The sequence below is a fragment of the Helianthus annuus genome, chromosome 13 (assembly GCF_002127325.2).
Source record: "Helianthus annuus cultivar XRQ/B chromosome 13, HanXRQr2.0-SUNRISE, whole genome shotgun sequence".
Classification (NCBI taxonomy): domain Eukaryota; kingdom Viridiplantae; phylum Streptophyta; class Magnoliopsida; order Asterales; family Asteraceae; genus Helianthus; species Helianthus annuus.
Genome location: NC_035445.2, coordinates 143,985,862 through 144,007,461, shown reverse-complemented (window position 1 = coordinate 144,007,461; position 21,600 = coordinate 143,985,862). Strand labels below are relative to the sequence as shown.

Sequence of the window (21,600 nt, the reverse complement as noted above, 5' to 3'; positions counted from 1 at the left end):
ATCGGCCGAGCCAAGAGACCACCCGAACACCCCTTTTCTCTCAACCCCGAGTAACCGGTTAGTGTGTTTATGTTCATGATTGTTGATGATTGCTATGGTCTTATGCTTGTTGATGTGATTAGAGATTTTAGTATGAATATTAGGCTTGTATGTTCATAAATATGCTAAGGAAGGTGGCTACTTGATGATGTTTGTTGTGAATGTTTATGATGTTTGTTGTTATGATAATCGGTTTGTGGGTTGTGATGGTTTTGGTTAAATGTTTCATATCGTTTAAGTTGATGGGTTTTACTATCCGATGATGTTTAAAGATTTAGGCTTGATTGTTAGTTAATGATTGTGGCTATTAAAATGCATGTTTTGGGTTTAATCTTGGTTATGATTTTGCCCGGAAAATAGGTAGGAGTTTTAAACAGGATTTTGAGTTGTTTGTGAATGAAGTTTGAATTTGATTGATGAATATATGATGAACAGCTTGAATGTTGCTACAATGTTTTGAACCTGCTGATTTTGATCTAAAATGTGCACAAAACCGACCAAGAAACATGTTTTAGTGGCTTAGTACAATATTTACATGAAACAGCAATTCCATTGGGTCGTACACTGCAGGTTCTAGAAGGGATTGCCATGCACGTTATCACGGTTGCGAGTCGCAACCTTTGGTTGCTACTCGAAACCACACATGATCAGTCGAAATCTCCCAGTTGCGAGTCGCAATCAGCACGCATCAAACCTGGTTGCGAGTCGCAACCACACCTGCTAAGTCGCAACCTCCGGTTACGAGTCGTAACCAAATCATGACGGACCGAGACCGCAGTTGCGAGTCGCAACCTCGGTTGCGAGTCGCAACCACCTTAGTTTCGACTGGGCTGTTTTATGTTATTGGGCCTTGACTGTTTGTCTTGTTGTTTTGGGCTTCAACTGTTGGGCCTCCTATTGACTGGGCTTCATTCTGATCTGCTACTGTATGTACATATGTTACTGTTTGTAGTTCTGCCTGTTAACTGTTTGTATACGTGCCTGCTATACGTGTTTACTTGTACCCGACTTGACCCATATTTGGTAACCATGTTAGGACGTGGTGACCAACATACTTAACCAAGTAACGTATCATACCGAGCAACCCAAGGTGAGTTCACAACTTAAAAGCATGCGTCCCGGTGGTTTGGGACACGAGACTAAAACAACCCTATCCCCTTGTAAAGGGGATACCGTCTACACTCCTTCCCTAGTTATTGGGAAACAACTTACTTTATCTTCCCTTGTATTGGGAAACCTTTTTAGTTAATTACTGTTTATACGGAATGCAACTAACGGCACTAAACGCAACTCTATCACTCAAGTCCCTACTACATAATACCGATTAGTCGCCGGTGCCAGGCGAACGGGTTATTAGTTGATAGCGCTATTTAGGTCTTACCAGCCTCACACCGTGCCATGGTATGGGATCGGTCGTGAACTAATGTACTCAGGCATCCGTCAATGATGATAGAACATTGACATCGGGGCATCCTGCGGAAACGCATTCGGTTACCTAGTGTTCGGTATTGGAAAAACAGTTTAGTCGCTAACTTTTGGGGTAGCTCCCCATGGCATGTATAAACGGATAAGTTAACTGGTGAAACGAGTTTTTGGTAATTAAAACTGGACAACTAGTGAACTCACTCAGCATTATTGTTGACCCCTCTACTGCATGCTTTGCAGGTGGCCAGTGACTGGAGCAGCTACTTGGGATGTGTAGTGGTCGTCTGCCCGTGTGTTGGGCATTTATTATGCTTACCTTATGAACACTGTTTAAAAACTATTTAATTATGCTTCCGCTACTTGTTACTGTTTAAACTTTAAAACCTTTAACTCTGAACTTGATATTTGCTAATTTTTATGGTTAGCAAGTATTACTTTAATATTAACCAATGCTTAGTATAATTGGTGGCTGGATCCTGGTCGGTCACGCCCCCGAAGCGGGTGTTATCCGCGGGTGGATTTTGGGGGTGTGACAGCATCAAAGTTTTTTTTTTCATTAAAAATATCAATTTTTCAATGCTTTAACGTTATTCATTTATATCAATCATTTATTACAATTATGATTTCATTTTCTACTCATTTATTATTTGGTGTATAGACAGTTTGATCACCAAAGAGTTTATTATTTGATGTATAGATAGTTTAATTTATTATTTGATGTAAGACAGTTTGATTTATTATTTGATGTATAGACATTTTGATCACCAAAGAGTCTTGATTTTTAGTAGTTGTTTAACTAGAATTGATCAATATTGATGTTCAGTGTTTAATTATTTAATTAGAGTTATTTTTTTAGCAAATGGTAGATTCTACTAAAGAAATGGCTGACAAAAAGATTAGGATTAATTGGAAGCAAGAAGGAGTCGGTAAAACCTTTCTCGAATCATGTATTCATGAAATTACACTTCATGGACGTGAGGGTAGTAGCCTGAAAGCAATTTCATGGAAGAGAGTTGCTGAAAAATTGAAAATAGAACATGATTTTATAGTGGATCAAAAACAAATGAAGAATCGCTATGATTACTTGAAATCAAAATTTGCAGCTTGGTCAAAGCTTAAGAACAAAACTGGAAATGTTTATAACCCTCAAACAAACACCTTTAACTTAACGGAAGAGGAATGGCAACTTGAGATCAAGGTATTTCTTTATATATACATATATATATATACACACACATTTCAATAACCTCATAGTAATTCTTAGTTTTTTTTCCACATAGTCCAACAAATTCGTAGAAAAGTTGAGAAGAGTGCCACTTGATTATCCCGACTTGTGTATTCAATTGTTTGAAGGATCTACTTCAAATGGTTTTGATAGTTGGGGGCCATCTTCTACAATTCCTCATCCTTCTATGGAAATGATTGATCAAATTGCTCCTGTGGACATTGATGGCACTCAAATGGAACATGGGGCTAGTGAAGAGTCTTCTGATCGGTCTAAACAAAAACGAAAATCATCAACTGAAGGTGTTAGTTATGAGTCATCGGGTCGGTCTAAAAAAGGGAAACAAACATTCAATGCACATCTCATGGAAGTTGGGGAGGATATAAGGAAGGTGGCAAACATGTTGCTTGAGAAACACAACCAGTCTAATGATATACATGCATGCATGGAGAAGCTTGAGACTTTGGGATGGGAAGAATTTGATGCGAAACATCAAACGGCGCTTTTGCTTTTTGGTGAAAGTGCTAATTTGAGGAAAGCGTGGTTAGAACTTAAGCCGCACACTTGTGAAATGTGGGTTAAGAACGCGAGAGCGAAGTATGGATTATTTTAATGTTGTGTTCTAGTTGCCTTTTGATAGCTAAACTTTGAGCTATGTTAGTATGTGTTTTTTTATAGCTAAACTTTGAGCTATGTTTGTATTTGTCTTGTTGAATGCTAAAGTCTGTATTAGATGCTAAACATTGTATGCTATGTTTTGGAATGTTATTTGAATTCTATGTTCATGCAATGTTATTTTGGATTCTATTGTCTTGATTATTTTGGGTGATAGGTAGCCTATGGACTCGGATGAGGAGATTATGCTTTTCTTGATGCTTTGTTGGCATTGGCTACAATTAGCCTCGGTATTGACCAATCATGAAAGGATAAGAGATTTGAATTCGGCATTGACCGGTCATGAGTACACACAAGAATTGTTGCATGGCACTTCTACACAATGTCATGAGATGATGCGCATGTCACGTGAAGCGTATGTACTATTATGCAATCATTTTAAGCAAAGAAATTGGTTGCAGAGTAGTAGGTCAATAACCTTTGAAGAAAAGATGGCTATGTTTTTTATTGTCATAGGACATAATGAGCGATTTCGAATGGTTAAGCGAAGGTTTCAACACTCAACAGAAACAATTCATAGATGTTTTCATGAGGTCTTAATTGCGATGATGAATTTCGCAAGAGAACTTATAGTTCCGACATCTTCTAATCCAATCGCGAATGCTTCAGAAAACCATAGAAGGCTAAAACAAATATTTCCTGGAGCAATAGGTGCGTTATATGGAACTCTTGTACATGCAGTCGTACCTGGTGATCAACAGACTCGTTACAGGGGAAGAGGAAAGGGTGAATGCTTTCAAAATGTCTTAGGAATCTGTAATTTTGATATGATATTCACGTTCGTATGGGCCGGATGGGAGGGTATTGCACGTGATTCACGTGTTTTGAAAGAAGTTGCATTTAATCCGAGTTCCGGCTTTTATTTCCCCCACCAGGTTTTTAACCTTTCCTTAAATTTGATGTAATTGTTTAACTAGTTTTTTATTTAATAGTTTTGATACTAACTGTTAGTCCCGAAAACCCGTGACATCACTCGATGGTTCAATTGGACGCGGAATATAAGATCAAACCGAGCGAACAAAAAGAAATTTTTATTAACGAACTCAGTGCCGCTGCTTAGATCGCACACAGTCTCGAAGACTGTCTGGTACAATCTTCGAGAACCTTGCACACAATCCCTAGAATTGTCTGGTACAAGGCTCTCTATTTGGGGCTACATGATTTACAAGAATAGGAAAGCTCTACTACAATAACCTAATAATGACTATATATAGGAGCCACTACCCCCATTGGCCCACATGGCCTAGCCCAAGCCCAAGTGCTAATCTAAACCAAATAAACATAATAAAGATAAGCGTAAAACTTTTGGACCTAACAATCTCCCCCTAGTTTTATGCTCTCTTTATTACGGTTTAGACGATCTCCAACCTTGGGTCTTATCTTTTGGACGGCCTAGCAGTGAACGAGTCCATCCTCCATAAACCTTCCAATCCAACAAAGTACTGATTCAAATATGCTCCAAAGTTTTGCACTACTTTAATTGGCCAACTTCACCAACTATTTGCAGCCCAATATTAATATTTCCAAACAACCTAAACAGAAAGTGATCTCAACCCAATTGAAACAAAGTGGCCCAATTAGTAGCAACATATAATCCGCCCATGCAAAATCATACATGCTAGAACTTTTATGTGTGTCCCCTAAAAATTCCCAATATCTCAAAATGTAGTGGGCCCAACACAACAAACAAATCATCCCACCTCATATCAAATTAAATCCAAAAATACGTACCTGTAAGATATACTAGGCCACAAGCCAAAAAAGAAACATAGAACCTAACTTCTGGTTGCGTGGCATTTGTGGCAGGTGGGCCCACACAAAAATAATGCAAACTTCTTGAATTATCACATGGGGTCTAGTTATAATTAAATCACAACCCAAACGAACACCGCTGCAATCAACGAATATACAATTGTCGTTTCTTGTGGGCCCAAGGAATATTGCCAGACCTCATAACTTGTGCCAATCATTAGCCCAATCATGGCACCCAAGCCCATGCAACCGTACATCCCAACAAACCCTAGCCGCTATCTCGTTAGTTCAACCGCCTTCACCGGAATTTATTCACCGGCCGGAAACCATCCTGCAATCTCTGATAACCTCAGGCGTTGTCACCTGAATCATTATTGGTGATAACCAACTGCCTTCACCTTCATCTCCGACGGTAATCATTCGCCACCTACAATCGTCTCCCGTCAACAAACACAACACCATCGACCATCACCTACACCATCATCTCCGACTTTACCTCCTAACACCGTCTTCACCTCACATCACCACTTTCGTCGGACCTCCATAACCACCGTCGACCTGGAATCTCCGGTCACCTTCTTCGACCATCTTTTACATCGTTCATCTTCCGTCACATCGTTATCACCCTCTGTCTTCTTTTTGCCATCACCTCCGACGACACCTTCATCATTAACCTTCATCGTTCACCGTTTTCAACAGTTACCAACCACCGCTCACCGTCGTAAACATCTATCACTATCCATCGTCTCCATCAGTGATACATCGGTTCCGATCATCATTGCAACATCAGTAACCCACATCGGCTCTGGTCACACCTCTGGTCACAGTATCTCTCACAAGAAACCAATAACAATCGGAAAACTGAAAAACCTCATGGGTAAACCTCGCTCAATAAAAAAGATATGCTTGATTCAGTGAAAGCGAAACATAAGTTTCCAGATCTAAAACAGAATCAACAAACACACAAATCTGATTTTCTCTCTAAACCATGATGAACAGATATGCCAGACTAAACACACAAAGTCAGCAGATCTGAAAATTTCTTCAAAACACAGATTTCATGAACCGAAGATCTCTCCTTTGACGAACACACATCCCGGACACTGTGCAAAACCATCTTTTTGTTCTCCGAGTGATATCAAAACCGAGCCTTTGAAAGACTTCAATGGCTCTGATACCACTTGTTAGTCCCGAAAAAAACCTGAGATATCACTCGACGGTTCAATCGAACGCAGAATATAAGATCAAACCGACAAGAACAAAAAGAAATATTTTATTAAAGAACTCAGTGCCGCTGCTTAGATCGCACACAGTCTCAAGGACTGTCTGGTACGATCTTCGAGAACCTTGCACACAATCCCTAGGATTGTCTGGTACAAGGCTCTCTATTTGGGGCTACATGATTTACAAGAATAGGAAAGCTCTACTACAATAACCTAATAATGACTATATATAGGAGCCACTACCCCATTGGCCCACATGGCCTAGCCCAAGCCCAAGTGCTAATCTAAACCAAATAAACATAAATAAACATAATAAAGATAAACGTAAAACTTTTGGACCTAACACTAACATTTGCAGAAAAATATTACCTTTGCGATGCCGCATACACCAACACTCGTGGGTTTATGACTCCCTATCGTAATACGAGATATTGGTTAGCCGATTTTCGACGACAATGTGCATTGGCTAAGGAAGAAAAGTTCAACCATGCTCACGCACAACTCAGAAATGTGATTGAACGCGCATATGGTGTTTTGAAGGCAAGATTCCCAATCCTAAAACAAATGGCCCCCTTTTTATTTCCAATACAAAGAGACATAGTGATTGCGTGTTTCGCCATCCATAACTTTATAAGGAAATGGAATATTCATGATCAATTATTTGTGGAGTATAACGAGAACACTTTTTTGGAGAAATGCAACAGGAGGAAAGTGATGGCCAGTCTATTCACGACATGGAATGGGGCTCACAAGACATTGAATATATGACTACTTTGCGTGACGAGATAGCTACTCAATTAATGCCAAATGCGTAAAACCCAAATTGTACGCGAGTTATTAATTTCTACTTGGATTAGTATGTTTTCAAAAAGGATTTATGTGTAATTTGGATTTTCTATGATGGTTTGTATTTTTTTTCTTTAATAATTTTTCATTATTAGGAGTTATGACCAAACAGATACATTATACTCAGCAAGAAATAATTCAGAAGGGTAAAATCGTCATTGTACACAGTCATTCAGAGATCCAACCAAACAGACTTAAACTGGTTCAGCACTTACTGGTTCAGACCTCTTACTGGTTCAGACCTCTTATTCTATCAGCACTTATTCATTCAGAAGTTGCCAAACAGCCCCTTAATCATTCAGACTCTATATAAATCTTCATTCAGAGGCAAATGTCTGAACCATTCAGACATCTGCTCGTGAAACAAACAGTCTGAACCATTAAGTGCTGACCCAGTAAGAGGTCTGAATCATTAAGAGTCTCATTAAGATGTAAACAAACAACCCCTAAATATCTCTAGCTTTTATACAACTTGTTCATATATTTTATACCTCAATTTCATGTATTTATATTTCCATTTCACGTATTTATACATCAATTTCATGTATTTCTAATTAAACGAATCAAACAAAAAAATCGTCAGTCTAACCGAATAAGCCGAACTGATTAACCAAAAGCAATTGATTAATAAAATAGACTAATCGATGAATTCGGTTTCATCTTCGGTTGAGGATAATAACTGAACTGCCATAGTAGTGTCTGTATTTCCCATCGTATCACTTGAGTACCCTTATAATAATTTATCAATTTCACCACCTCTCTAAAAAATCACTATTTTTTTTACTTTAAGCTCCTTTATTTATTATTTATTAATATCTTTAGTTTTCAACCCCTTTAGTTTTCAGTTTTCAACCCCTTTTGACACACTCCAGCACACCACACGCGTCCTCACACTTGACACACAAATAATCCCACATATCTCATATTTTGAACCATACGAACGTGACATACAGGGCACGCTCCAACACGTGCGTGTGCGTTTCGGTCTAAATATTGCAGATAGACACGCTCTAGTACGTGTGTGTGGTCCAACGTTTTTACATCTGTTTGTTTTTGTTTTTGTTTGTTTTTTTTTTTTTTGCAATTTAACTACTTCGTTAGAACTCGCGCTCCATCCTAAACCGACTTAGTTATTCTCTTGTATGTTTTAAGTTTCAGTCTAAACTTTACGAGTTAAGATCATGGTTGCAGAAATCGGCCTAGGCGGCCGATTAATCGGCGCCTAGGCGCTAGGCGGCCACTTACTGCCTAGTTTTGAGCTAGTCGGTCAACTAATCGGCCATGGTCAAAGTCGGTCAAAGGCGGTAACTAGGCGGTCACAAATCGGATTAATCGGACTATATTAATCGGTCCGGGGCGGTCAAAATTGGTCAAAATCGATCAAAATCGAACCATACTATCTGAAACTTGAAGTATTTATGTGAATTTTGAAGTATTATTTTTATATTATTGGGTGTATATATATATAATTTTGGAAAAATACATATAAAAATCCCATTCCAATTAATCCCTAGACGGTATCTCACCGCCCGACTAGCGTCTTACAATATTGGTTAAGATACAGCCCACAAAATTTGTCTCCCGTCAAAGTGCGGGTCCAACGAATAGTACAATTGCAAACATCCAAAGGGTCATGCTTTTCGAAAATCGAAATCAAGTACGTTCGATAAAACCCAACGAGCTTCAGAAACACTCTCAGGACTCGAACAAGATCGCGAGTGTGTTTACAGATCAATCACAGTCGGTATAATCTCTTCCTAATTATCTCATCTAATCCATCAATTTCACTCCTCAATTTCGCTTCAATTCAACTACGAACCGGTTATCATTCCATACGTTGTCGTTAGGTTAAAATACGTTTCCGTAGGTCAATCATTAGTGATCGTATTTGTTTATCAATTTGATCTTTAAATGATGCACAAATTGTATGATTATTAGGTTTAATATGTGGAATGTAGTTATGATTTTGAGTTAATTTTAGAGGATGTAATTTTTGTTGAATTTTAAAATTATTTTTAAAGAGTTAGGTAATTGAGAAAAAAAGTTGTGTTTGAGCATCTTTCTAGTTTTAGAGACTGGAGAATTGTTGTTTGGTTACACCATACAATTTACAAAAAGGAGCCACATTGTGGTTTAATAACTAATAAGTGGAACTCTGATAAGTTATTTGATATCTAATAGATTTATGAGTGTTTCATTTTCATGGTAATTCATATCATCATCATCGTTTAACTTTTCATAACGGTCTGGTGTGTGTCTCGAAGACTAGAATAGCAATCATCAGTGTTAAGATTAGCAAGTATAGTTACGTAATAGTGATGCATTCGAGCTTGTTACCGAAGTAAAACAGGGTCATCTGCCACATATTTATAAGCTCTCATTTAGCTTTATTAATCTCTGCTCGTTTCTACGCTTTCTTATTTCAGAATTAACGGTGCTGCAAAATTAAAACTCAAATTAACAAGACTAGAGAGGAATGTTTTGATGCCTTTTCTCTTGGCTTTCATCGACAATGTCTGGAGTACTTAATGTACTGTTTATTTTTAGAAATATCATGCATTTGCGTTACTGTTTGTTTATATATTCTTTACGTCATTTCACATTTGCTTTTTGGTTTTTACTTTTTACAGTCTGGTGTGAACGGTTCAACAGCAACTTTTCCGGACGCCACTGGTAGAGCTTTTACCGCAGCGTTTTCTTCTCAGTTAGGTTCCTCTGTTGCTGATATGAATCAAAATGATGGAATAGGTGTGCGACTGTGCTCAAGTTTTCTGTTTTTTTTACCCATCGAATTGTTACGGACTTTTTTTTACATTCACTTTGTTAAAGATGTACTAGGGTTGCGAAGCATAAATGGGAACTTCAACATTCCTAGCATGCCTGGCGCGTATACGTCAAGAAATTCTGGATTAAATGGTCCTTTGAATGGTGTACAGCCACCTACAGGAAGTTTATCTAATGGACGATACGCAGTAAACAATCTTCCTGTTGCACTTTCTCAGGTATTGTTTTTATAAAATTCATTTGTCAATTATTAGTCACCCTTTCTGTACACTTCCAATGATACCCATAATTTTATTTGTTCAAGTTGTTAAGAATGCGACCCCTTGATCCATTCATTAGGCCGGAGGGTGTGGAGGGTGCCACCCCTGCCACATCACCTCCGATAGCGCCATAGGGGCGCCACCGCCCATACCCCGCCATTTAACAAGGGGCGCCATTGAAGGGGCTTCAGCATGGTAACGAGCCAAAATTGGCAGGATCTAGGGGTGATTGGTTGCAGGTGGGGGCACTATAGTTTGAAGGGGGGGGGGGGGGCTTTATCCCACACCCTGCAACTTAAGGGATGGCGTGACAAAGCCCCCTGGCTGACGTGGCATGATAAAGCGCCTAGGGGCTTTATCCCACACCCCATAGCCTTATAATTAGGGTGAATTACACTTTTCGTTCTTAATGTTTATGCCAAATTGCAATGGATGCCCTTTACCTTTTGAATTTAGAAGAATAATCCTTTACGTATTAAAAACATTTTTCCTTTAGCACCAACTCAGTTAAAATTATCAGTTGAGTCTGGTCATGTGTAAGGCACATAGGGTATTTCAGTCATTTTATCCTACCCTTTTACAGGTGGAGAAGAAGAACAAAACGGTTTTAAATAATAGGTTAGAGCAAAATGACTGATATACCCTCATCTGCCTTGCACATGACCAGACGTAACTGATAATTTTAACTGAGTTAGTGCTAATGGACATACGGTGCAATTTTTTTAATACGTAAATGATGATTCTTGTAATTTCAAAAGGTAAAGGGCATCCGTTGCAATTTGGTATAAACATAAAGGACAAAAAGTGTAATTTACCCTTATAATTATAATGAAATGGAGAGAAGAAATTCACAAAAAAAGATATTTTTTCTTTGTGTCTCTGTATTCAATGTAAGTTTATGAACTTTTTCTTTGGTTCGTAAGACCAACAGACATTTAAAATGACTGTTAAGTCGATGTGAAATGACCATTTTACTTTTTTTTATTTAAAAAAAATACAAACCAGAAAAGTGTGTTATGGTCATTGATTCATTTCACATCGTCTTAATGAATATTCTTAAAAGTCCATACACTCTACAGTGTGCAAATAGTTGGGACCAAATATGCAATTTTTCAAAAGGACCAAACCGTAATTTGAACTTACCACAGGACCATCTGTGTAATTAACTCTATTACTTATACGATTGTGCTAACACATTGCTTTTATGTGTGCTTTCTTTTTGGATTAAGCATTCTGCTGCTAGCTCACTTGGACTTTCAGGACTTACAAACAATGGAGGTACAGTGTGGTATCGGTTTAACCGTTTAACTAAAGTTTCCGCACTTTGTGTTATTCCTCATATGCATACTTTCAGGGTCAGGTATGGGTCAAAGTTTAGGGAACAGAGAACACATTATAAGCTCAATGGCGATGAGTAACCTCGTTAACGGTGGAAACATGGGAAGAAGTTTAAGCTCCGGTGGACTGAATATGCCCGGGGTTGCATCTCGCTTGAATTTAACCGGTAACAACCAACCAAAACACGTTACAGTAAACCCTTAATGTTTTATTAATTAGTAACTTGGTGTGTTGCTTGATTGTTTGATGACACGTGGAACTTTAGCACCGCAAATGGTATCCCTTTTAGGAAATTCGTACTCTGGTGGTGGAGGGCCGCTTTCACAAAATCAATTTCAAGCGGGGAATAATCACTTAAATTCAATGGCGTTGTTATCTGAACTGAATCGTGACCATTCGTTTGACATGAATGATTTCCCTCAGTTAAGTGGACATCTTAGCTCTGCTGCTGGTTCTCAACGACAACTAGGTATTATAGCTACTGAAATCTTTTCGTTTAATTTTTTTTATTGTTATAAAAGGGTAATGTTTTTTGCGTATTGTCATGCAGGGGGTTTGACACGTCGACAAAGTGTCGGTTTTATGCAACAAAACCAAGAATTTAGCATTCAAAATGAAGATTTTCCGGCTTTACCTGGGTATAAAGGTATGCTAGTTATCTTTTCTATCTTACTTGCAACTAATAAGTTGATCTGAATTTGTAAGTTATGTAAAAGCTTAATTTTTTTTTATTTATCATTGTTGTTGGAGTGCTTTTACTTTCCGTTAGTATTATTATGATTATAGCTGTTATCTTCTTCGAGTTCTTTAACACGGGTGGTATTTTCATGATTTAACTTTGTATTGGTATGATTATTATTAGAGTAAAATGCCATTTTCGTTCCTGAGGTTTGGCCAGTTTTGCCACTTTGTCCAAAAGTTTGTTTGTCTGCATCTGGATCCAAAAGCTTTGAAATCTTGCCATTTCCATCCGGCTCATTAACCCATCCATTTTTCTCCGTTAAGTCAGGGGTATTTTCGTCTTTTTTGTTAACGTAAATGACAATTTGCTCTTTTCACTTTATGTACAAGCATTTAGCATAATGTACAACGCCCCGCTTGCGGTATGCGCATATAATGTATATATGTGTGGGCGCTCGGGGGGCAAAAGTGAAAGTGCATTAATTTTAACGTTATTTTACTAATTTCATGAAAATAACGTTAAAAGAGGGGGATTAATCATGCATCATGTGGTGGCGCTAATAGCCGAAAGACAAGGGGGTACATGCACTAATCGACAGTTGTCTCAATTGCTGAGTGTTATGTGCCTTATGTCCAAGGCTTGATGCAAAACTACTATCGAGCCGGGGGTCTCACTGGAAGTAGTCTCTCTATTCCTATGGGGTAGAGGTAAGACTGTCTACATCTTACCCTCCTCAGACCCTACCTATTTAGCATAATGTACAAGTATTCAAAAAAGACGAAAATACCCCTACCTTAACGGAAAAAAATGGATGGATTATCAAGCCGGATGGAAATGGCAATATTTCTAACCTTTTGGATTCAGATGCGGAAAGACAAACCTTTGGACAAAATTCGCAAAACTAGCCAAACCTCAGGGACGAAAATGGCATTTTTCTCTTATTATTATAATCAAGATTTAAAACATATATACATTAACAAGATATTTCTTTTCAACAAATCACAGTACTCATGTGTTTTGTTTTCTGAGGCAAATGATACTTGTTAATGATCACGACCTTTTTATTTAACAGGCGGTAATGAGTTTCCGGTCAATATACACCAGAAGGAACAGCTTCGTGACAATACAGTGTCTATGATGCAATCCCAGCAACATTTGCCTGTAGGTCCCACTGTAAATAGTAAATACTGTATCGAGTTTTTCCTAAACTAGCTAACCAATACTACTTTAATCTCGATTATTAGGTCGGAAGATCGAACGTGTTCAGTTTGGGAGGTGCGTATTCATCACATCAACAGCAGCAGCATGCTCCGATTAATGGTGGTGCATCGTACCTTCCTACAAACACTCAAGATCTCCATTTTCATAGTTCTGAGGTGGTCTATAATCCCATTACAAGCCTACTTTAATTAATTTTGATATAGCATTTTTTTTCATCTGTTGTGCAAACGCCGAGCCCAAGCTCAATAATAAACTCGTTTAGGCTCGCGAGATCGATAAGTGAAGCTCAAGCTCGTTTACCAAACAAGTTTATTTTTAGGTTTGATCTCTGCTCGTAAACAAGTTTAAATAAGCTCGGCTCAATTCGTTTACTAAACAACTTTAAATAAGAGGTAAATGTTATTAAATATTAATAAAACTAATATTACACAATGGCTTGACGAGCCTGACGAGCTTCATACGCCAGGCTCGAGCTCGGGCTTGATAAACAAACGAGCTTTGTTTTAATCTCAAGCTTGGCTCAGGCTCGGGCTCGGTAAGGCTCTACTTGATTCGAGCTTTTTCTCGAGCCGATCTCGAGCGGCTCAGCTCATTTGCTCCCCTAGTTTTTTCCGTGTTGATTCTAAACTAGAGGTGACAATTTTGGCCTATTTGTTTATAAATGGGTCTATCACTCTATCTGAGCATTTTTTTTACCAATGCGTTCCACAGGGGAAATAACAAAATGAAGTTTAAAATGAAAAGGGTCAAACGGGTTAAAAGTCTGTCAAAGTGTATTCTTAATGTATAAACTTTCTAAATCTTTTTAGTTATAGAAATAATACAGAGTGTTTCGGGCCATCCTGACCCGTTACTTGCCCACACATTTTCCACCTGTATGTTGAACATTCAGAGCATTAGTTCTAGAGTAAATTGCATTTTATATCCTTCAAGTTTGAGCCAAATTGCAGGCCAACCCTTTAACTAACGAAATTACACTGGATAAAAAAGTTAAATAAAAATGAGATATATTAACAACAAAATAAGTGAAAATGACCATCATACCCTCGTGTGAGTGGTAAGTGTTAAAAGAGTTAACAGAAAAAATTAACTGGGTTAGGGCAAAAGGACACCGCCTGATGAGAAACAGTAACATAAAGGACATCCAATGTAATTTTGTTAGTTAAAGGACAACACCTGTAATTTGGCTCAAACTTAAAGGACGTAAAAATGTAAAATGCAACCTACTCTTAGTTCTGTAAACCTCTTAAAATAATCATAAGCTGTGACATACTATTTTTTGTAGGCAAGAAACTCGGGGATGCTTGCCACTGGATCAAGACCTGTAAACTTATCGAACACAGTGTCAGGTGGCGGTGGCGGGTCATACGATCAACTGATGCAACAGTATCAACACTTTCAGAAACAGTCACAGATACGCCTTGCGGGCCCATTTAGAGACCCGGACACGAAGCCCACCCAGTTATCCCAATCTAATGCCGATAGATTTGGATTGCTAGGGTTATTGAACGTCATAAGGATGAATAATCCTGATTTGACCCCTCTTGCTTTGGGTATTGACCTAATGACGCTTGGTCTAAACTTGAATTCCGCTGATAATCTCTACAAGAAATTTTCATCTCCGTGGTCTGATGAGTCTGCAAAGGGGGAGCCTCATTATTCCGTTCCTGAGTGTTTCAATACCAAACAATCATCTCCCCTAAACGTAAGATTTTGCACGGTTTGGTTATTAGCATTAACTGAAACCGACACCGAAGTCATTGGTTAATCTATTTTATTAACCGTTCGGTTTTTGGTTCAATTTGGTTATTTTCGGTTAATAACGGAAACCAAAATTGGGCTAAATTTTTTGCTTAAATACATGTAATGTAGGTATAAGTACATGAAATAGATGTATAAATACATGAAATGGAGGTTTAAATACATGAAATGGAGGTATACAATATGAAATACATGAAATGGATGTATAAAAGCTAGAAAGATATCAAAATATGAATGATTTGGTTCAATTAGTTTCGGTTAACCGAGGGTACAGAAAAAACCGATAATTTTCAGTTAATCCAGTTAATCAGTTTTCGGTTAATTTCGGTTCGGTTCGGTTCAGTTGTTTGCATACCCAAAGTGTATTTTAATGCATACAATCTTCTGAATCATGTAATTATCTAATTGTATTTGACCCCCCCCCCCCCCTAATTTTTGGGTAATAAGTGTTCCGGGTCAACCCAGCCCGACCCGCGCTCATATTGCCTCTTTTACTGAAAAAGTTTAGATGCATGGTTTAAGGGGTCTGAGCTTTTCTTTGTTTATCGCAGCAAGATAGTTTCTCAAGATTTTCTCCTGAGACTTTGTTTTATATTTTCTATAGGTGACGTTTTTTCTTTGCTTCCTAAAGTTTGTTTTGCTGTATGCTTTCGGACAGTTAACGTTTACTCTCTTTTTACAGCATGCCAAAGGATGAGGCTCAGTTGTTTGCAGCTAATGAATTGTATGTATCCCTCTCACATCTTTTCGGTATTCTTTCTAATTTCATATTATTCTCTGTTTTGATTTTATTTTATTTTGAGAGTACACGGATGGTCCCTGTGGTTAACCAAAATTGTGGATTTAGTCCGTAGCTTTTCAAAGGTACACGGATGGTCCTTGTGGTTTGTACTTTGTAACCCCTTTAGTCCTCAATTTTTGCCAAAAGTACATGGAGGGTCCCTATGGTTTGCACTTTGTAAGTTGTAATGCATTTAGTCAAATGCGTTACAAAGTGCAAACCATAGGGACCAACCGTGTACTTTTGGCAAAAGCTGAGAATTAAATGCGTTATAAAGTGTAAACCATAGGGACCATCCGTGTACTTTTGAAAAGCTTGGTACTAAATCTAAAATTTTGATTAACCACAAGGACCATATGTGTACTTTACTCTTTTATTTTTATGTGAATTATTTCTCCAAGAAAAGTTAATAAAAACGCTTCTAATATGTTTTTATCAAACTCTGCATTCTTTTTTCAAAACTTGTTTTTTGTTTATCAGTTATTTTTAATGTGTATTTGACATTGCGTTGCAGGCACAATAGAGGATGGTTTTACCACAGGGAGCTGCGTCTATGGTTCTCAAGGGCTCCAAACATGGAATTGCTAGTAAAGACGAGTACTTATGAAAGAGGTTGTTACTACTGTTTCGATCCCAACACCTGGGAAACAATTCGAAAGGTACACACTTTTAATTTTCTGTATCATTGCTTTAATATAGGGGTGTGAATTTCTGACACGGCCCGAACCTTACATGAAATTCGCGGGTTTGGGTTTAGTCTAAATAGGTTTGGGTCAGTTTCAGGTTGAACCCGCGAACCCATTTAGTTAAATGGTCGGGTTGGCGGGTTGACCCGTTTAACCCATTTATATTGTATTTTATTTTGTTTTATTTACGTTATGTTTTATGTCATAAATTAAATTGGGTGTCTTAAAGCCATAACTATAACTTAAAAAGAGAAATTGACATAAGATTTTATAATAGTTGTGCTTAATTACAACTCGTGTTATAATTAAAATGTAATTGTATTGTATACATTCGTGTTTTATTGTAGTAAAATTTTTATCTTAATATTAATTTACGAAAAAACGATTAATTAATAAAAAATGAACGGGTCGTGTTCTGGTTCATATGTATGACACGATTTTCGGGTTCGAGTCGTGTCCGGGTTGTCTAAAAGTTTCGGGTTTGGGTCGGGTTGAACCCGCTAACCTGCGAACACGACCCATTTAGCACCCCTACTTTAATGTTCTAAAAACCAGATATTTTTGTGAAAAAATAGATGTCCCACAATCCTAAATAGGGTGTGTTTTGGGTCTGGGGTTGTACCAAACAGAACAATAAATTGGACAAAATATGGAGCCAAAGACCCATAAACACGTGGTTCGTTGAAGTAGAGGTGTGGATTTCTGACACGGAACAAACCTAACACAAAATTCGTGAGTTTAGGTTTAGTCTAAATAGGTCATGTTCGAGGTTGGCCCGATTATTTTTGCTATTCTAAGAAAGTGTGTTTTATGTCATAACTTAAAAAATTAAGAGAAATGCGCATTATGTTTTATATGTGTACTTTTAGTTCTAATTATAGAGTACTGGTGTGCAAAAAAAGTTTAATTGATTGTTGTTTGACTTGCATTGCAGGACAACTTTGTTGTTCAATATGAAATGGTAGAAGACCGGCCGGTGGTTCCCCGTCATTAGTTTCAGAAGTGTCTGATAATCTAAGAAAGAGAAGTTGATGAGTTAAAATCTTTTAGAAGTTATACTAGAAGAACTAAGAAAGTTAGTAAATTGAAATGGTTTGGTGCATAATGCCAAGAGTTTACAAAGTAATGTGCCAGTTCAGATATGTTTAAATCTTGATATAAAAAGTTGGACCACTTGCATGGTTTCTCTATTGGAGATACATAAACAAGTCTGTCCCGAGCCTGACTAAGCTTGAGCTTGACTAGTGAGTACGTTTACAAGCTTGGTATGTTTATTATTTAGATAACTTTTATAAATTAATGCAATTATATATATAATAATAAAATAAACTTTAATTATTAGCTAATCATGTTTAGAATTAATTATATATAATATTTACTATTGAAGTATATATTATATTATATTATATAAATAAATGGTATTAGATTTGTAAGTAACAGGTTCAAGCTAGGTGTAGCTAGAATATTATTAGTGTGCAGTTGGTATGCAGTCTCATTTTCTATATAATCTTTGTAATAATTTTAATATATGAGAAAGAAATCATAATTCCTTATAAATATACTTTTGTAATAACTAACTATCTTGTCTTTCATGGTATCAGAGCATTAAAATAAGCATTAGAGCTTTTTACAAATCAGTCCGGAACAAAAGATTGCAGCAATGTTCAGCCAAGAATCAAGGCTGTCGACCTACAAAATTTAAAAACCGGAACAAAAATCATATGCAGCAGGAAACCACAGAAAAATAACAAGAGAATGCATAAAAAGGAATCATAACATTGCTGAATTGCCATGAAACTTACAATCAGGTTGACATTTCAGCTATACCTAGATCATAATGCTGATATTTCTAGAAATTCTATACATTTCTTGGCGTCTTTTTGGCTTTCAGAATACAAAGCATTATATAGGTTGACCAAGTCAAACGAACGTACCTCATTTGAAAACTTTTCTCCTTAGGCTAGCCAGATTAAGCAGAATTGATACTGTTAGCCAACGGTAAACATTTCCAAGAGTCTCAAAGTAAGCCACCCGCCACCTTCTGTTAAGGTGCAAACTCCCAAGTAGTCCCATGAATCCAACGAAGAATCCCGGGCCCATGCCAGCATACAACCACACACTTTCAGTATCATCTTCACCTTCACCTTCACCTTCATCAACATAATTGTATGGTACATCATTTACATTGCATCTTCTCGAAACTGGTGGCCCGCATAGTCCATTGTTCCCTTTATAATTAGACAGGTCATCTAGAGTCTGGATCTGATTTCCAACCGGAATTTGGCCGGATAAGTTATTGAATGACAGGTTCATGTAGCTTAGAAAGTTCAAGCTAGTCAAACTTTGAGGAATCTGACCAGATAACTTGTTCATCGACAAATCTAAAGATTCCAGTTGCTTTAGATTTCCGATGCTAGTTGGAATCTTTCCATTTAGGAGGTTTCCGGAAAGATTCAAGTTCTTTAACCTCACAAGATTCATTAGAGTGTCGGGAATTTCTCCAACAATATTATTGTTTGAGAGGTCTAAGGATGTAAGAAACTTTATTGTCTTAGTGTACACCAACTGCCTTCCCTTCATGGAAGCCAATAGATTTTCTTCATAATAAGACATATAGTACTCTCTAAAGTATACCATCGAAGGCGCGATCATCATGCCACTTAAATTTCCAAAGCAACGAGGGATTGTCCCTGTTATATTAAAGTATACCTAGATTTGGGTTCATTGTTCCATCAGTTTGAGGAATATGCCCAGAGAGTAAGTTATGTGAAAGATCCAAATATTTCACATTCGATGGAAATGTAGCGAGTGATCCGTCAAATTTGTTCGAGTTCATCTTCAGGATCTGGTTACTACTATTTCCATGAAACCGTGGCAGTTTTCCACTGATTTGGTTATAGGACAAATCCAATTCTGAAATACGAGATAATATATTCTCAAACCATTTTGGTAGTGAATCTCTAATACTCGAGTTAGAAAGATCTAATCTCTGAAGATTTGTCTGTGTTTGAAGCCAGTTCGGGAAGTGGGGTCCGATGTTGCAAGAACTTGCAAAAAACATTTGCAGTTGGAAGGGAGGAATCCATTGTGTGCTGAAATTCAACGCTAGCGGGTTCGACTTCAATGCCAGATAACTCAGATTATTTAGCTTGGTGAAGTGAGTTTCGGAAAGAACCCCAACCAATGAATTGTCGGAGAGATCTAGATTCTTTAGCTTTGAAAGTTGGCCAAGACTCATGGGAATGTTCCCACTCAATTGGTTATTATATAGATACAAGTCTTCTATCCTCGAGAGTAGTCCAAGGTTTGCAGGAATAGGACCAGAAAACATGTTTCTTGAAAGTTGTAGATGAACGAGGCTGCTCAAATTACATAACATATCTGGTATCGAAGCGTTAAGGGAATTGGACGAGAGGTCGATGGAAGCCAGTTCTCTGAACGTTCCAAGAAAGTCAGGAATTTTACCATGGAAGTCGTTAGAATAAAGGTTAAGATGCATGAGGCCCGTAAGGTTCGATAACCAGATAGGAATGGTGGAACTGATGCCATTACCAGAAAGGTCAAGTGAATTAAGAGACGTGAAATTGACGAATTTAATGGAAGGGATATCTATATCGGAGTAAGCCAGGTTTAACGTAAGCAAAGAAGGGAGCATATTAACTGGATGGAACCAATCAATATGTTTACCAATGGTTACACCGGATAAATCCAAGTGCCTTAATGATGATAGCGAAGACACCCATCCCAAACCATCCATAATGGACACTTTTGAAAATTTAACAAAACGAGAACCTGTCCGATGATTATCATAATGAATCTGATCTAGGACAAAACTATTTCTAAGATCAAGATATTGTAACCTTGAGAGATTTCCTAGATGATGTGGAACTACTCCACCGAGACCTGAGCATGACAAGTTAAGGTATTTCAAATGTTCAAACGATCCTAAGAATTCAGGAATGTTTCCTGAGAAACCATTCATGCTCAAGTCCAAGTAAAGCAAATGCTTTAAATTCTGTAGCGAAGGACTCAACTCACCTTGGAGCAAGTTGGCATCCGTCTTCAAAGACGTCGAAGCTCGAAGATCAAGTTTCACAACATGACGGTTTCGACTATCGCATCCAACTCCCTGCCACTCACAACCTTCTACTCCTGTCCATGTTGACAGTAGATTAAATCTGTCTGTGAGGGTTTGTTTGAATACAAGAAGGGACAGCCTCTCCCTTTCGATACAAGTAACGTTCGAAGAAGTCGAAATCATGGTGTTTCTGCTTGTGCCAAATCTTTGGAGGAATAGAAATGTAAAAATGATAAGAAAACTGGTTTCCATTTTGGAGTAAGGTAAAGTTTGGTCTCACAAGCAAGGGAAGATGCATTATGGCCTATCATAAACCAATTTTGTAATGCAAAAATAAAAGTTTAGCTTTTCACGAGTTGGTGGCCACACACGTACCTTTAGTTATTAGTGGACTTACTTTTGACTTACGACTCGTTGGTTGACTGCACTTTTTGCATGGAAACTTTCGTGTCATTTGCCAAAGGTTAACATTCTATTGATAACTAATCTTAAGTCTCCGCGTTGTGGAGCCGAGGTATAAAACCGTGCAATCAGTGTTGCAAGACTAGGCTGGGGGCATAAAACCGTGCTAAGACCAGGGGGTGTGGTATACCGACTCTGGTCACATCCAGTGGCGGACCCAGGATTTTTTTTCCAATGGGGTCCCATTTTTCCGGTGTTGAGATTTTCACAACCATACGTTAGAATTTTTGGGTCGGTCGTCGTTCGGTTCGGGTCGAGACGACAATTATAGGGTCTGTCGCCATTCAAGAGGGTAAGAACTGCGATGCAAAAAAAAAAAAAAAGGAACAGAAAACGAAAAATATATAGCTCTCAATTCATTT

At 37.8% G+C, this 21,600-nt stretch overlaps 3 protein-coding genes across 10 annotated transcripts; 2 read left to right on the top strand and 1 right to left on the bottom strand.

Moving 5' to 3' along the window:
- Window positions 1–2,323: 2,323 nt before the first annotated feature.
- Window positions 2,324–3,380, top strand: LOC110903337. Its single transcript, XM_022149354.2, has 2 exons — window positions 2,324–2,662; window positions 2,745–3,380. The coding sequence occupies exons 1-2, from the start codon at window positions 2,324–2,326 to the stop codon at window positions 3,300–3,302; spliced, it is 897 nt and encodes a 298-aa protein (XP_022005046.2). The 3' UTR covers window positions 3,303–3,380.
- A 5,394-nt stretch (window positions 3,381–8,774) lies between these two features.
- Window positions 8,775–18,036, top strand: LOC110899619 (probable NOT transcription complex subunit VIP2). 7 transcript variants are annotated; one of them, XM_022146506.2, is made up of 15 exons: window positions 8,788–8,929; window positions 9,612–9,715; window positions 9,816–9,933; window positions 10,015–10,187; window positions 11,459–11,507; window positions 11,584–11,733; window positions 11,833–12,036; window positions 12,118–12,213; window positions 13,322–13,410; window positions 13,494–13,625; window positions 14,756–15,175; window positions 15,783–15,835; window positions 15,914–15,955; window positions 16,527–16,671; window positions 17,633–18,036. In XM_022146506.2, exons 2-15 carry the CDS (start codon window positions 9,698–9,700, stop codon window positions 17,690–17,692), a joined length of 1,749 nt encoding a protein of 582 aa, XP_022002198.1. In that variant the 5' UTR covers window positions 8,788–8,929; window positions 9,612–9,697; the 3' UTR covers window positions 17,693–18,036. The 7 variants fall into 7 exon arrangements, 4 of the variants coding, with proteins under 4 accessions (XP_022002197.1, XP_022002196.1, XP_022002198.1 ...); XM_022146507.2 differs by having other exon boundaries at window positions 8,793–8,929; window positions 10,024–10,187; XR_002570379.2 differs by lacking the exon at window positions 9,612–9,715 and having other exon boundaries at window positions 8,775–8,929; window positions 15,914–15,981; window positions 17,633–17,942.
- A 170-nt stretch (window positions 18,037–18,206) lies between these two features.
- LOC110899620 (receptor-like protein 18) lies at window positions 18,207–21,140 on the bottom strand. Of its 2 annotated transcripts, none has more exons than XR_004876249.1 (2): window positions 18,633–21,140; window positions 18,207–18,387 (listed from the first exon to the last, which is right to left on the bottom strand). XR_004876249.1 is itself a non-coding variant. In XM_022146508.2 (2 exons), the coding sequence occupies exon 1, from the start codon at window positions 19,351–19,353 to the stop codon at window positions 18,634–18,636; it is 720 nt and encodes a 239-aa protein (XP_022002200.1). In that variant the 5' UTR covers window positions 19,354–21,107; the 3' UTR covers window positions 18,207–18,387; window position 18,633. The 2 variants fall into 2 exon arrangements, 1 of the variants encoding a protein (XP_022002200.1); XM_022146508.2 differs by having other exon boundaries at window positions 18,633–21,107.
- Window positions 21,141–21,600: the final 460 nt, after the last annotated feature.